Source organism: Heteronotia binoei, chromosome 17 (assembly GCF_032191835.1).
Source record: "Heteronotia binoei isolate CCM8104 ecotype False Entrance Well chromosome 17, APGP_CSIRO_Hbin_v1, whole genome shotgun sequence".
Taxonomy (NCBI): domain Eukaryota; kingdom Metazoa; phylum Chordata; class Lepidosauria; order Squamata; family Gekkonidae; genus Heteronotia; species Heteronotia binoei.
This window is the reverse complement of record NC_083239.1, coordinates 38,571,423-38,583,712: the sequence shown is the minus strand read 5'-3', so window position 1 is coordinate 38,583,712 and position 12,290 is coordinate 38,571,423. Positions and strand designations below refer to the sequence as shown.

The 12,290-nt window shown below is 49.4% G+C and overlaps 1 protein-coding gene across 1 annotated transcript in view; it reads right to left on the bottom strand.

The window, feature by feature from the left end:
• The window catches only part of VSIG10L (V-set and immunoglobulin domain containing 10 like), a 39,392-nt gene that overhangs the window by 16,297 nt on the left and 10,805 nt on the right, over positions 1 to 12,290 (bottom strand). Inside the window, exons 2-5 of the mRNA XM_060258526.1 lie at positions 10,086 to 10,415; positions 8,911 to 9,174; positions 5,129 to 5,416; positions 2,131 to 2,385 (exon numbers count right to left, since the gene is read on the bottom strand). Coding sequence (XP_060114509.1) covers positions 2,131 to 2,385; positions 5,129 to 5,416; positions 8,911 to 9,174; positions 10,086 to 10,415 — 1,137 coding nt within the window. The remainder of the gene's footprint in view (positions 1 to 2,130; positions 2,386 to 5,128; positions 5,417 to 8,910; positions 9,175 to 10,085; positions 10,416 to 12,290) is intronic.

The window sequence follows — 12,290 nt, the reverse complement described above, 5'->3', positions numbered from 1 at the left end:
CCTGGGAAATCCAAAATGTCGCTTGACTCTCGCATTGACTTTTTAGACTCCGGCAGTCTCGCAATATTGCTTTGGGTTGGAATATGGCTTGTTTGGCACACTCAGGGCTTTTTTCGTAGCAGGAACTCCTTTGCATATTAGGCCACACCCCTTCATGTAGCCAATCCTCCAGGAGCTTACAGAGCTCTTGGTACAGGGTTTACTGTAAGCTGCAGGTGGATTGGCTACATCAGGGGGCGTGGCCTAATATGCAAAGGAGTCCCTGCAAAAAAAAGTCCTAGGTGCATCACTCTGGTACCTTCCCTTTCAACCGCCAACGAGGTCAGGTCACGCTTACCTTGGCAGGTAGGCTGCAGAGATAGCTGAAGATCTCTGCATTAGCTTTAAGGTGGCCGGGCCTCCTGCTAAAGTTGCTGTTGGGAGACTAGTGAAGAGTCCAGTAGCAGCTTTAAGACTAACACATTTTATTGTGGGATAAGCTTTCGAGAAACACAGCTCTCGTCGTCAGATGCATACATCTGATGAAGAGAGCTGTGTTTCTCAACAGCTTGTGTGACAGTAAAATGTGTTAGACTTAAAGCTGCTACTGGATTCTTTACTATTTCGCAGCACAGACTAATAGACTAACTCCCAGAGTTGCCCACTATACCAAGTAGGTTTGCCAAGTCCAATTCAAGAAATATCTGGGGACTTTGAGGGTGGAGCCAGGAGACTTTGGGGATGGAGCCAGGAGCAAGGTTGTGACAAGCATAATTGAACTCCAAAGGGAGTTCTGGCCATCACATTGAAAGGGACTACACATTTTTAAACGTCTTTCTTCCATAGGAAATAATGAAGGATAGGGGCACCTTCTTCTGGGGCTCATAGAATTGGACCCCCTAGTCTAATCCTTTTGAAACTTGAAGTGTATTTTGGGGAGAGGCATTGGATGCTATGGTAAAAATTTGGTGCCTCTACATCAATAAACAGCTTTCCTAGAGCTCCAGATACCCACAGATCAATTCTACATTATTCCCTATGGGAATCGGTCTCCGTAAGGAATATTGGAGTGCCCAGCAGATTTTTCCCTCCCCCCCCCCCACTTTCTGATGACCCTGAAGTGGGGGTAGGGTCTCCAAACCGGGGGTCCCCTGCCCCCACCTGGGGATTAGTCAAACACAACAGGAAACCACAGCTTAGAAGAGAATTAAACACAAAGAACTAAAAGCTGTGTATGATATGCTTCAAATACCTGCATTGCAACATTTCTTCACATACAACCCTTTATCAGCATGCTCGTGTCCTTTGAATTTTTCAATGCGTCTCACAGTCCATTTCATTAAAAGAAATCTAAATAGTCCAATCCTGGATGCTCAATTCGATGAAGGTTACCAACTCCTGCTGTTCGGTAGAGCTTCTAGTCGCAGGAAGTACCGCGTATTCACAGTCCTTCAGGCAGCAGTCCGCTGTCCACCTGGTGCAGCAACGCGATTCCAGCTGTTCCCGTGTTTCATTTCTACTTCAACAAGCCGCATTATTGTACTAGGAGCCCATACTCGGGCAACTGCTCTCATTAGCTCAAGCTCGTGACTCACAATCTGCACACAATGGTCCTCTTGGTCTGAAGCATATCATGCACAGCTTTTGGTTCTATGCGTTTAATTACCCACCTGAGGACTGGCAACATAATACCAAGTTCTCCCAGAATCACAACTGATAGCCGGACTACAAATATCCATTCCTTTGAAGGAAACAGGACAAAGTAGGAGTCAAGCGCACCTTTAAGACCAACAAAGTTTTATTCAGAACGTAAGCTTTCGTGTGCTTCAAGCACACTCCGTACGAAAGCTTACGTTCTGAATAAAACTTTGTTGGTCTTAAAGGTGAAACTTGACTCCTACTTTGTTCTACTGCTTCCGACCAACACGGCTGCCCACTTGGATCTATCTCTGGAGGAAATGTCACCTTTGAAGGGTGGTTAGGATCATATCCCCACTAACTCTCCCCTCCCCAAACTCTGCCCTCCCCAGTCACAGTCCCATTTCCCAAGAATTTTTCTAAACTGTTCCTACGGCAGCTTTGAGCTCCCCCTCCTGGCCATTTCTAGGCATACACCCAGGTCCGGCTCACTCTACTCCTCATTGAACCCACCTGGGATGACGCTGCAGCTCCTATTCCCAGTCAAATGGCTTGCAAAGCAGGTGACGTTCTGGCCACTGAGCCCAGCTAGGAAGGGAGAGTCCACCAGTTGCTCCAAGTGAGAGGAAGTCACCTCCTTGTCCTCCGGAAGGCCCTGGAATCTTAAACGGGGATCAGGTGATCCCCCCGGCCAGGAACAATTGAAAAGCAAAGAAGATCCACTGTTTTTCGAAGACACAGAACACTGGGGGTATCCAATGGGTCGTTCTAAGGAAAAGGAGAGGGGGAAAGAAGGGACAATGATGCAAACCAGCTAGAATGGATCTAGAGCAATGTTCCCTCTAAGCTGAATTAGTGTGAGCTAGCTCACAATTTTTTAGCCTCCAGCTCACGCAGTCTCAGCTCAGGGAAAATGGCCCTAGGGTAACCTAATTCATGCAGTAGCTCACACACAACTTTACTGCCAGTAGCTCACAAATTTAATGCCATTAGCTCACAAAATGGAATTTTTGCACACAAGACTGCACGGTTTAGAGCAGGGGTCCTCAAACTGCGGCCCGCGGGCCAGATGCGGCCCACTGAGGACGTTTATGCGGCCCGCCGGGTTACGGCAAAATCAGACCGGAAGTGACGTTCGACCTAAACTCGCGTTAGCAACGCACACTTCCGGCACTGGGCTGAGGTGGCGGAGACAGAGTGTGAGGTGATACCGAGGTGAGGTGAGTTCCCAGGCCGGGGTGTGTGGTGTGGGGAAGGGAGAGAGATGCAGAAGACAGAGAACTGACGGCCCGCGGCCTTGTACAGTAACGGCAGTCCGGCCCTCCAACAGTCTGAGGGACAGTGAACTGGCCCCCTATTTAAAAAGTTTGAGGACCCCTGGTTTAGAGGGAACATTGATATATATATATATATATATATATGGCTTTTTTTGTAGCAGGAGCTCGCTTGCATATTAGGCCACACACCTCTGATGTAGCCAATCCTCCTGGAGCTTACAGGGCTCCTCTTAAAGGGCTTACTGTGAGCTCCAGGAGGACTGGCTACATCAGGGGAGTGCGGCCTAATATGAAAAGAAGTCCCTGCTGCAAGAAAAGCCCTTGCATGGGTATAGAATTGTGGTCCTGACCTGGATAGCTCAGGCTAGCTTGATCTCATCAGATTTCTGAAGCTAAGTAGGGTCGGCCCTAGTTAGCGACAAGCATAGCTAGCTTCAGGAGGGGATTGGATAAACATATGGAGCAGAGGTCCATCAGTGGCTATTAGCCACAGCATGTTGTTGGAACTCTATGTCTGGGGCAAGTGATGCTCTGTATTCTTGGTGCTTGGGGAGTCATAGTGGGAGTGATTCTAGTGTCCTGGCCCCACTGATGGACCTCCTGATGACACCTGGTGGTTGTTGTTTTTTTGCCCCTGTGTGATACAGAGTGTTGGACTGGATGGGCCATTGGCCTAATCCAGCATGGCTTCTCTTATGTTCTCATGTTCTTAATACTTGGATGGGAGACCACCAAAGAAGTCCAGAGGCAGGCAGCAGCACATCACCCCTGAATGTCACTTGTCTAGAGAATCTTACAGGACAGAGTTGCCAGCCCCCAGATTCCAGAAGGGTTTCCCCCACTTTAGGGGGATTTGATCCATCATCAGCCATCTGGTTGGTGGGGGAAACCCAACCCCCAAACAGGGATGTTGCTGTGCGACGTCTCCGATATGATGACATCACTTCCAGGTGATGTCATTGTCCATGGGCCGTTGCATGGGGACACTCTGGTTTGGGGGTAAACTCTATGGTTTTGAAGGCAAACCCCCCCATAAAGTTTTGCCCCCAAACCAGAGAGTCATGTGCAATGTCCTGCCCATCCCTGAACCCTCCCCCAAATCCCTGTTGTGATGGCCAGTTGACCTTGCAACCCCAGGGGTGGAATTCTAGCAGGAGCGCCTTTGCATATTAGGCCACACACCCCTAATGTAGCCAATCCTTCAAGAGCTTACAAGGCTCTTTTTTATAAGCTCTTGGAGGATTGGCTACATTAGGGGGTGTGGCCTAATATGCAAAGGAGCTCCTGCTAGAATTCCACCCCTGGACAAACCTGCTACAGTCTGCTCCAATACAAAGAACTCGGGGTGTTCCGCCAACAAAGGCCATTTCAGGCATGGAAAACAACATCAGGAGAGGGGAGGCTTAAACGCCTTCTACCCATACACCATTGCCCTGATCAAAAACTGGGCCCTTGCGTGCCTCAGAATTAAGTCCCTTGACTGTTAAAGCAGGAAAAAAGGTAAAGGGAGTCCCCTGTGCAAGAACCAGTCGTTTTCGACTCTGGGATGACATTGCTTTCATAATGTTTTCACGGCAGACTTTTTACGGGGTGGTTTGCCCCAGTAATCTACACTTTCCCCCCAGCAAGCTGGGTACTCATTTTACCAACCTCAGAAGGATGGAAGGCTGAGTCAACCTGGAGCTGGCTACCTGAACCAGCTTCCACTGGGATCGAACTCAGGTTGTGAGCAGAGGGCTCCGACTGCAGCTTTACCAGAGTGGTAGCTTTACCAGCACTGCAGCTTTACCACTCTGCGCCACGGGGTAGTACAAAGATTATAATGCGGAATCTGACCAAAGCTGACCAAAGACCACCAAGGAAGTCCAGGATCACTATGCAGAAGCAGGAAATAGCAAACCACCTCTGAATGTCTCTTGGCTTGAAAACTCTACAGGGACACTGTAAGTCAGTTGTGACTTGATGGTGCTTTCATAAGAACATAAGGGAAGCCATATTGGATCAGGCCAATGGCCTATCCAGTCCAACACTCTGTGTCACACAGTAGCCAAAAAAAACCCCCAGGTGCCATCAGGAAGTCCACCAGGTCCAGTGGGGTCAGGACACTAGAAACCACCTCTGACCATCTCTTGTCTTCAAAACCCTACTGGATCGCTATAAGTCAACAACAACTTGAGGGGCCTTTCCACCATCACCAGCAGGGACAGAGAACCCAACCGCCTCACTCAACTAACGGGCAACGATGAGACTGTAGGTATTTCGGACTCTCCCATTGGTGCGCCGGTTGATGGCCACACACCAATACATCCCGGCCTGATTCAGCTGCACGCTGGGGAGCGGAAGACTAGGTGAAGAAGGCACCAGGAGATCCTGATCATCTGCCACGTTCCAGTAGATCTCCGCTTGTGGTTGGGAAGGGGCCAGACACGTCAGGTTCACGCTGGTGTTCACCAACACAAAGCCCTCTGCTTCGACGTCCTGACCCGGCGAGGAGACAGTGATGCTCGGGGTGTCGGGGCCATCTGGGAGGAACGGAAACATCACCGTGATGTAGCACAGTGCCATTTGCTAGCTCCAAAAAAAGAGAAAGATATGCCCGCGACAGCCGATTTATCTCTCAGGTCTCTAAGTGCGGAGGTCCACCTCCCTGGTGCGGCTTTCCATATCCAGGTTGCGACCCCGCTGATGAATGGGGCCATTCAAATTGATGGAGTGGCCGTTTAGTTGCTGCGAGGGGGCCCTTATGGTCTGTCGTTCTGCCCAGCCGCCTGGAATGCAGAAAGTTTCTCCCCGGTCCGGTTCGCTCGGCTGCTTCCCCCAGCAGACGAATGTTCGGCCTTCCTTCCGAACTGCACTTGCTTGTGGCCGCCTGGATTGCCAGCCGCATGCACAGATGGGGACACGGTGTGCATGCCTTTAAAAGACTGGTGGTCCCGGGGCTTTTTTTTTTTTTTTTGTAGCATTTACTCCTTTGCATATTAGGCCACACACCCCTGATGTAGCCAATCCTCCAAGAGTTTACAGCAGGCTCTGTAAGAAGAGCCCTGTAAGCTCTTGGAGGATTGACTGCATCAGGGGTGTGTGGCCTAATATATAAAGGAGTTCCTGCTACAAAAAAAGAAAGCCCTGGGTGGTCCTCTGCAGGACTATGGACTGTGCTGAATGATTTGGGTTACCTGAACTCCATGGGGGAGAAGAGAAAGGGGGGGGGGAAGCATATGGAGGTTGCATTGCCAGCTAGACTTGCCAATCCCCAGGTCCCAGCGGGAATTCTTCCGCTTTCCCATGCTCCTTCCCGCCCCCAGTCAGCTGGCTGGCAGGGGGAAACCCCGCCCACAGAGGACCATGTGCCTTTCAACCTCCGGAGGCTTCAGTCTCTGATTGAAAGGCTTCCTCTTGGGATGGTGTGTCTGTGTTGCTGTGAAGTTGGCAGCAACTCGTGAGTAGAGAGGCCAATCCCCTGCTTCAGACTCACCAGAAACGGGGTGGTGGGAGAGGGAAACGTCTGCTGAGCACTTCATTATTCCCTATGTGGAGATCGATTCTCATAGGGTATAATGAGGAATTGATCTGGAGGTTTTGGGGGCTCTGGGGGAGCTGTTTTTGAGGTAGAGGCACCAAATTTTCAGTATAGTATCTAGTGCTTCTCCCCAAAGTACCCCCCAAGTTTCAAAATAATTGGACCAGGGGGTCCTATTCTATGAGCCCCAAACGAAGGTGCCCCTATTCTTCATTATTTCCTATGGAAGGAAGACATTTAAAAAGGTGTGCTGTCCCTTTAAATGTGATTGCCAGAACTCTCTTGGAGTTCAATTATGCTTGTTACACCCTTGTTCCTGGCTCTGCCCCCAATGTCTCCTGGCTCCGCCCCCAAAGTCTCCTGGCTCCACCCCCAAAGTCCCCAGATATTTATTGAATTGGACTTGGCAACCTTATTGCCAGCCTCCAAGTGGGGCCTGGAGATCTCCTGGAATTACATTTCCAGATGGCCGAGATCAGATCCCCTGGAGACAAGGGCTGCTCCAGAGGGTGGACTTGATGGCATTATGCCCTGATGAGGTCCCTTGCCTCCCCAAGCCCTGCCCTCCCCAGGTCCTTCCCCCCAAATCTCCAAGAATTTCCCATTAATCAGAGTTGACAAACACATCTGGGTGTGAACAGGAAGAATGCGTGGATCTCCTATAACTCACATTGACCTTAGAGCAGGCAGTAAAATCAGGATTCTATCTATCTATCTATCTATCTATCTATCTATCTATCTATCTATCTATCTATCTATCTATCTATCTATCTATCATCACTCTAATTTCTCTCTCTCTATCATCTCTCTCTCTCTCTCTCTCTCTCATCTATCTATCTAATACACACAGGAACGCAGTTCCAGCTGGCTTTGCATCACTGAGTGTGGCTTAATATGCAAATGAGTTCATGCCGGGCTTTTTCTACAAAAAAAGCCCTGCATGAAACAATGGTGACATCAGGGGTGTGTGGCCTAATATGCAAATGAGTTCCTGCTGGACTTTTTCTACAAAAAAGTGCCCTGTAGATAGGTATAGATATAGATACACATGTACACACAGGGCTTCTTTTGTAGAAAAAGCCCAGCAGGAACTCATTTGCATATTAGGTCACACATCCCTGATGCCAAGTCAGCTGGAACTGCGTTCCTGTGAGTTCCTCTTCAAAAAAAGAGGCCTGCATACACATATACAGATATTGACAGATATAGATACACACATACATAAATTATTTATTAAAGGTCTTTTTGTTTGTCAGAGGCTTTCCCACCAAACCAGTGCCCGAAGCAGTATATGTAACAATCCCCCAATTAATATATATAATTAACAAAATGACAGTCAAAGACAGTCAATGAACATTAACCTTTTTGCTAGATTCGGGAGTTTCCCAGCCTTGTTTTGGTCAACAGATTAATATCACTGGATATTCAAAATGAGTCCTAAAGGGCTGACAGATACAAAGTGCTGAAGCACACCTAGCAAAATCAATGATGCTATTTCAAGACCTAGAAGCCTCCGGAGCCCACTGCAGACTTCCCGGCTTGTATCCTCCCCACGTCTGGGTGATTCCATGGAGCTGCCAAGGACAGCCAGACCCAAAGTAGGAAGAGCATGGTAGGCTCATAGATCCCAAGGCCAGGTGACATCACAGAGGTTATCCATCATCGATGGTAAAGTGTGAGGCCACACTATGCTGAGATTAAAGGAGATATGGTTTCCAACTTTTAGGTGAAGCCTGGAGAACTCCTGGAATTACAACTGATCTCTAAATGAAAAAGATCAAGGCCTCTGGAGAAAATGGCTGTTTTGAAGGGTGGACTTTATGGCATTATATCCCACTGAGGTCCTCCCCCCAAGCTCTAGCCTCCAAATCTCCAGGAATTTCCCTACCCAGAATTGGCAACCCTAGGTCTGGTCAGGTCCTGTATGGAAGATCGCTTGAGAGCTCTACATCTGGTAAAAAGGTCTTTGGTCTATGGTCGTAGGCAGGGGTGGAATTCTGGCAGGAGCTCCTTTGCATATTAGGCCACATCCCCCGATGCCAAGGCTCTTTTTGTAAGCTCTTGGAGGACTGGTTACATCAGGGAGGTATGGTCTAATAAGCAAAGAAGCTCTTGCTAGAATTCCACTCCTGGTCGTAGGTCCCAGATTCAATTCCTGGCATCTCCCGTTCAAAGGATCAAGTAGCAGGTGATAGGAAAGACCCTCCAACTTGAGATTCTGGGGAGCAGCTGCCAGTCACAGCAGACAATACTGCTCGTGATAGACCAGTGGTTTGACTTGGTGCAACATAGGTTCACGTGTTGCACGATGGAGGAGAAATGTGTGATTGACGGATAAGGAACAATTCAATAAATCAATACTGAACAAAGGGGTTATTTTTTTTGGTCTTTCAGTGCATTGTTAAACGGCTTCTCCAAACCTTGGGCTCAGGAATTCCCAGAAACCTAAATGCGAGAGAGAGAGAGAGAGAACATCTTCTTGTCATGTGTACTCACAGTAGACAGTGAGCTGAGACGTGCCTGTCCCATTACTGAAAGGATTGGAGATGGTGCAACGGTAGGTCCCTGAATCAGTGCGTTGAAGGTTGTTGATTTTCAGGGAGCCGCCGGAGAGCTGGAATCGGGAATTCTCGTCCAGGGTCTGACCATCCTTGGTCCAGGTGATGGACCCTCGGACCGGGCTACATGTTAGGGTCACTGAGCTGTCCCTTTCGTCGGCCTCCGCAGATGTTGGGACCACAGAGACGTCGCCCACCTCCTCTGAGAAGACACACACAAGAATGGGCTGGGGAGCTGCCCCACACATTCAGGGCCGGCTGCAGGGCATCTGGCACCCAAGGCAAGGCCCCGCCCTACCACCCACACTCTTCCTCCCCCCCCCCATCCTCGCTCCTAGTGAGGTCAAGCGCCACCGTGGCTGCTGGTTCATCCATTTCCCTCACCAAGGAGGTCAGGGCGGTAGGGAGGGCCCTAATGGACAGGCTGGCCCTGCACACATTGCTGGTCTGACCATTAAGCCCCACTCTTCTGTACCATTAATCAAGGTGACCCATTCCTCTCAGCTCCCACCCATACGTGTTCAGGCATTAGTTCTCCTTCAGTATCCCATGGGTCAAAGCCGGCCAGTCACTTTTGCACTTTTCCATCTGAACCAGCTCCATACTGTCGCTTATAGCAATTGCTTCCTTATGCTATTGCACCATGGGCAACAGAGGCCTAATGTGCGCAATATCATCCAAAAACTGGACAGCCAGGAATGAAGCAGGAGGAAGAAACAGTGTCCAGGGAAGAGCTATGGGCAGGTAAGTAATGCCAGGCTGCGCCAGATCACTGGAGGCCTGATTTAAGGGAGGACATTGGGTGTGCAAAAATAAAACAAGGAAACGGTGCGCCATTGCACATGGCCAGTGTACTTAGCCACCACACATGCAGTATTAGAGCATCAGAACATTTTTTGCAGCGGCTGCTGGAAGGTCATAGTGGAAAATGGCAGAGAACCTCAGCTCAAGTGAGCTTTTCATGCTGGGCTTTTAATATTCTTTTCTGAACTTTTGATGGTTTTTATGCTTTATCCCGTGTCGCTTTGCAAGTCGCCTTGAGCAGGACCTCTGGAGAAGTGGCTCAGAGCTTTCCCAAGCCGAGCGATCAGAAGGGCAAAAAGGCCTACTCACCATACACCCTGAGCGTGATGTTTGCCTTCCGCTCCACGCTTTCTAGGGGGAACAGTGCCACTGTGTAGACACCCGAATCAGCGGGGATCAGTGCAGTGATATTGAGACTCCCGCTCGTGGGATCCACGGAGAACCGAGGCCGGTAACTGGGCGCCACCAGGACTGAGAAGTTGGGCCTGAAGCTTCCTGTGGCCAGGTTGGTCGCATCCTTCTGCCAGGCAATGAGGCTTGGAACCTCAGGAGCGGGTAAAGAGAACGGGATGGCGAGAAAGGTGTTGTCGCCAGCAAGCCTATCCAGGGGGACAGAAGGAAGGGCAGGAGCTAGGGGGACTGGGAAGGAAAGAAAAAAGGAGAGAGAGAGAGAGAGAGAGAGAGACAAGGTAGTATATTTGTTTCCTCGGTGCACCTTCAGACCTGGATTTGCCCACACATTTTAGAGAACCAACAGAAGAGCAAATTCTCCACTATTTTGTTTATGAGAAGCTGGAGGGGCTCAAAGAATCGTGAGGGGGAAGGATGGGACCTAGGGCTTTTTTTATGTAGCATGAACTCCTTTGCGTATTAGGCCACACACCCCTGATGTAGCCAATCCTCCTGGAGCTTACAGTAGGCCTAATATGCAAAGGCATTCCTGCTACAAAAAAGGGGGGGGGGGAAGCCCTGATGAAAACAATGTAGGGATGCCAGCCTCCAGGAGGGACCTGAGGATCCCCTGGCTTTACGGCTCCAATCTACAGAGATGAGTTCCCCTGGAGAAAATGGCTGTTTTGGAGGGTGGACTCCAGGGCATTGTGCCCCACTGAGGTCCCTGTCCTCCTCAGGCTCCATCCTCAAATCTCCAGAAGTTTCCCAACTTGGTTCTAGCAACCCTATTCTCCCCCCACCCCCTCCCCCATTCCCTGCCAGTGGCCAGGGGGGAACTTGGCAACCCTACACTTATCATGATCTTATTTACTTTTGTCTTGCCTGATATTAGGGTTGCCAAGTCCAATTCAAGAAATATCTGGGGACTTTGGGGGTGGAGCCAGGAGACTTTGAGGGTGGAGCCAAGATCAAGGCCGTGGCAAGCCTCATTGAACTCCAAAGGGAGTTCTGGCCATCACATTTAAACGGACGGCACACATTTTCAATTCCTTCCTTCCATAGGAAATAATGGATAGGGGCACCTTCTTTTGGTGCTCATAGAATTGGACCCCCTGGTCCAATCTTTTTGAAACTTGGGGGGTATTTTGGGGAGAGGCACTCGATGCTATACTGAAAATTTGGTGCCTCTACTCCAAAAAACAGCCCCCCCTGGAGCCCCGAATACCCGCAGATCAATTCTCCATGATTTTCTATGGGAATAAATCTCCATAGGGAATAATAGAGTTCCCAGCAGACATTTCCCTCCCCTCCCCCCGCTTTCTGACGAGCCTGAAGCGGGGGGAGGGCCTCCAAACCGGGGGATCCCCTGCCCCCACCTGGGGATTGGCAACCTTACCTGATATATATAAGCACTGAGTAGTTAGGGCTGCCAATCCCCAGGTAGGGGCAGGGGATCCCCCGGTTTGGAGGCCCTCCCCCCACTCCAGGGTTATCAGAAAGTGGGGGGAGGGGAAAGGAAATGTCTGCTGGGCACTCCATTATTCCCTATGGAGACTGATTCTCATAGGGTATAATGGAGAATTGATCTTTGGGTATCTGAGGGGCCTGTTTTTTGAGGTAGAGGCACCAAATCTTCCACATAGCATATGGTGTCTTTCCTCAAAATATCCCCCAAGTTTTAAAAAGATTGGACTTGGAGGGTCCAATTTTATGAGCCCCCAAAGAAGGTGCCCCTATTCTCCATTACTTCCTATGGTAAGATGGCATTTAAATAGAGCGTGGTCCCTTTAAATGTGATGGCCAGAACTCTCTTCAGAGTTCAATTATGCTTGCCGCACCTTTCTCTTGGCTCCACTCCCAAAGTCCCCAGATATTTCTTGAATTGGACTTGGCAACCCTATGAGTAGTTATGTCTTTCTGGGAATGCTTGCTCTTCGTTGTTGAAAACAATGTTAGCTGGTTTGAAATATTGACTGTTCGTACATATCTGCTTTACAGCTAGCACACTATATTTCTAATTCATCTTGTATTTGTTTTTTCTGCTTCTGGAGAGATCATGCTGTCCCCTATATGGAAATGTTGCTGTCTCTTTGCTGTTTGGTTTTGTCCGTTGAAAAAAAA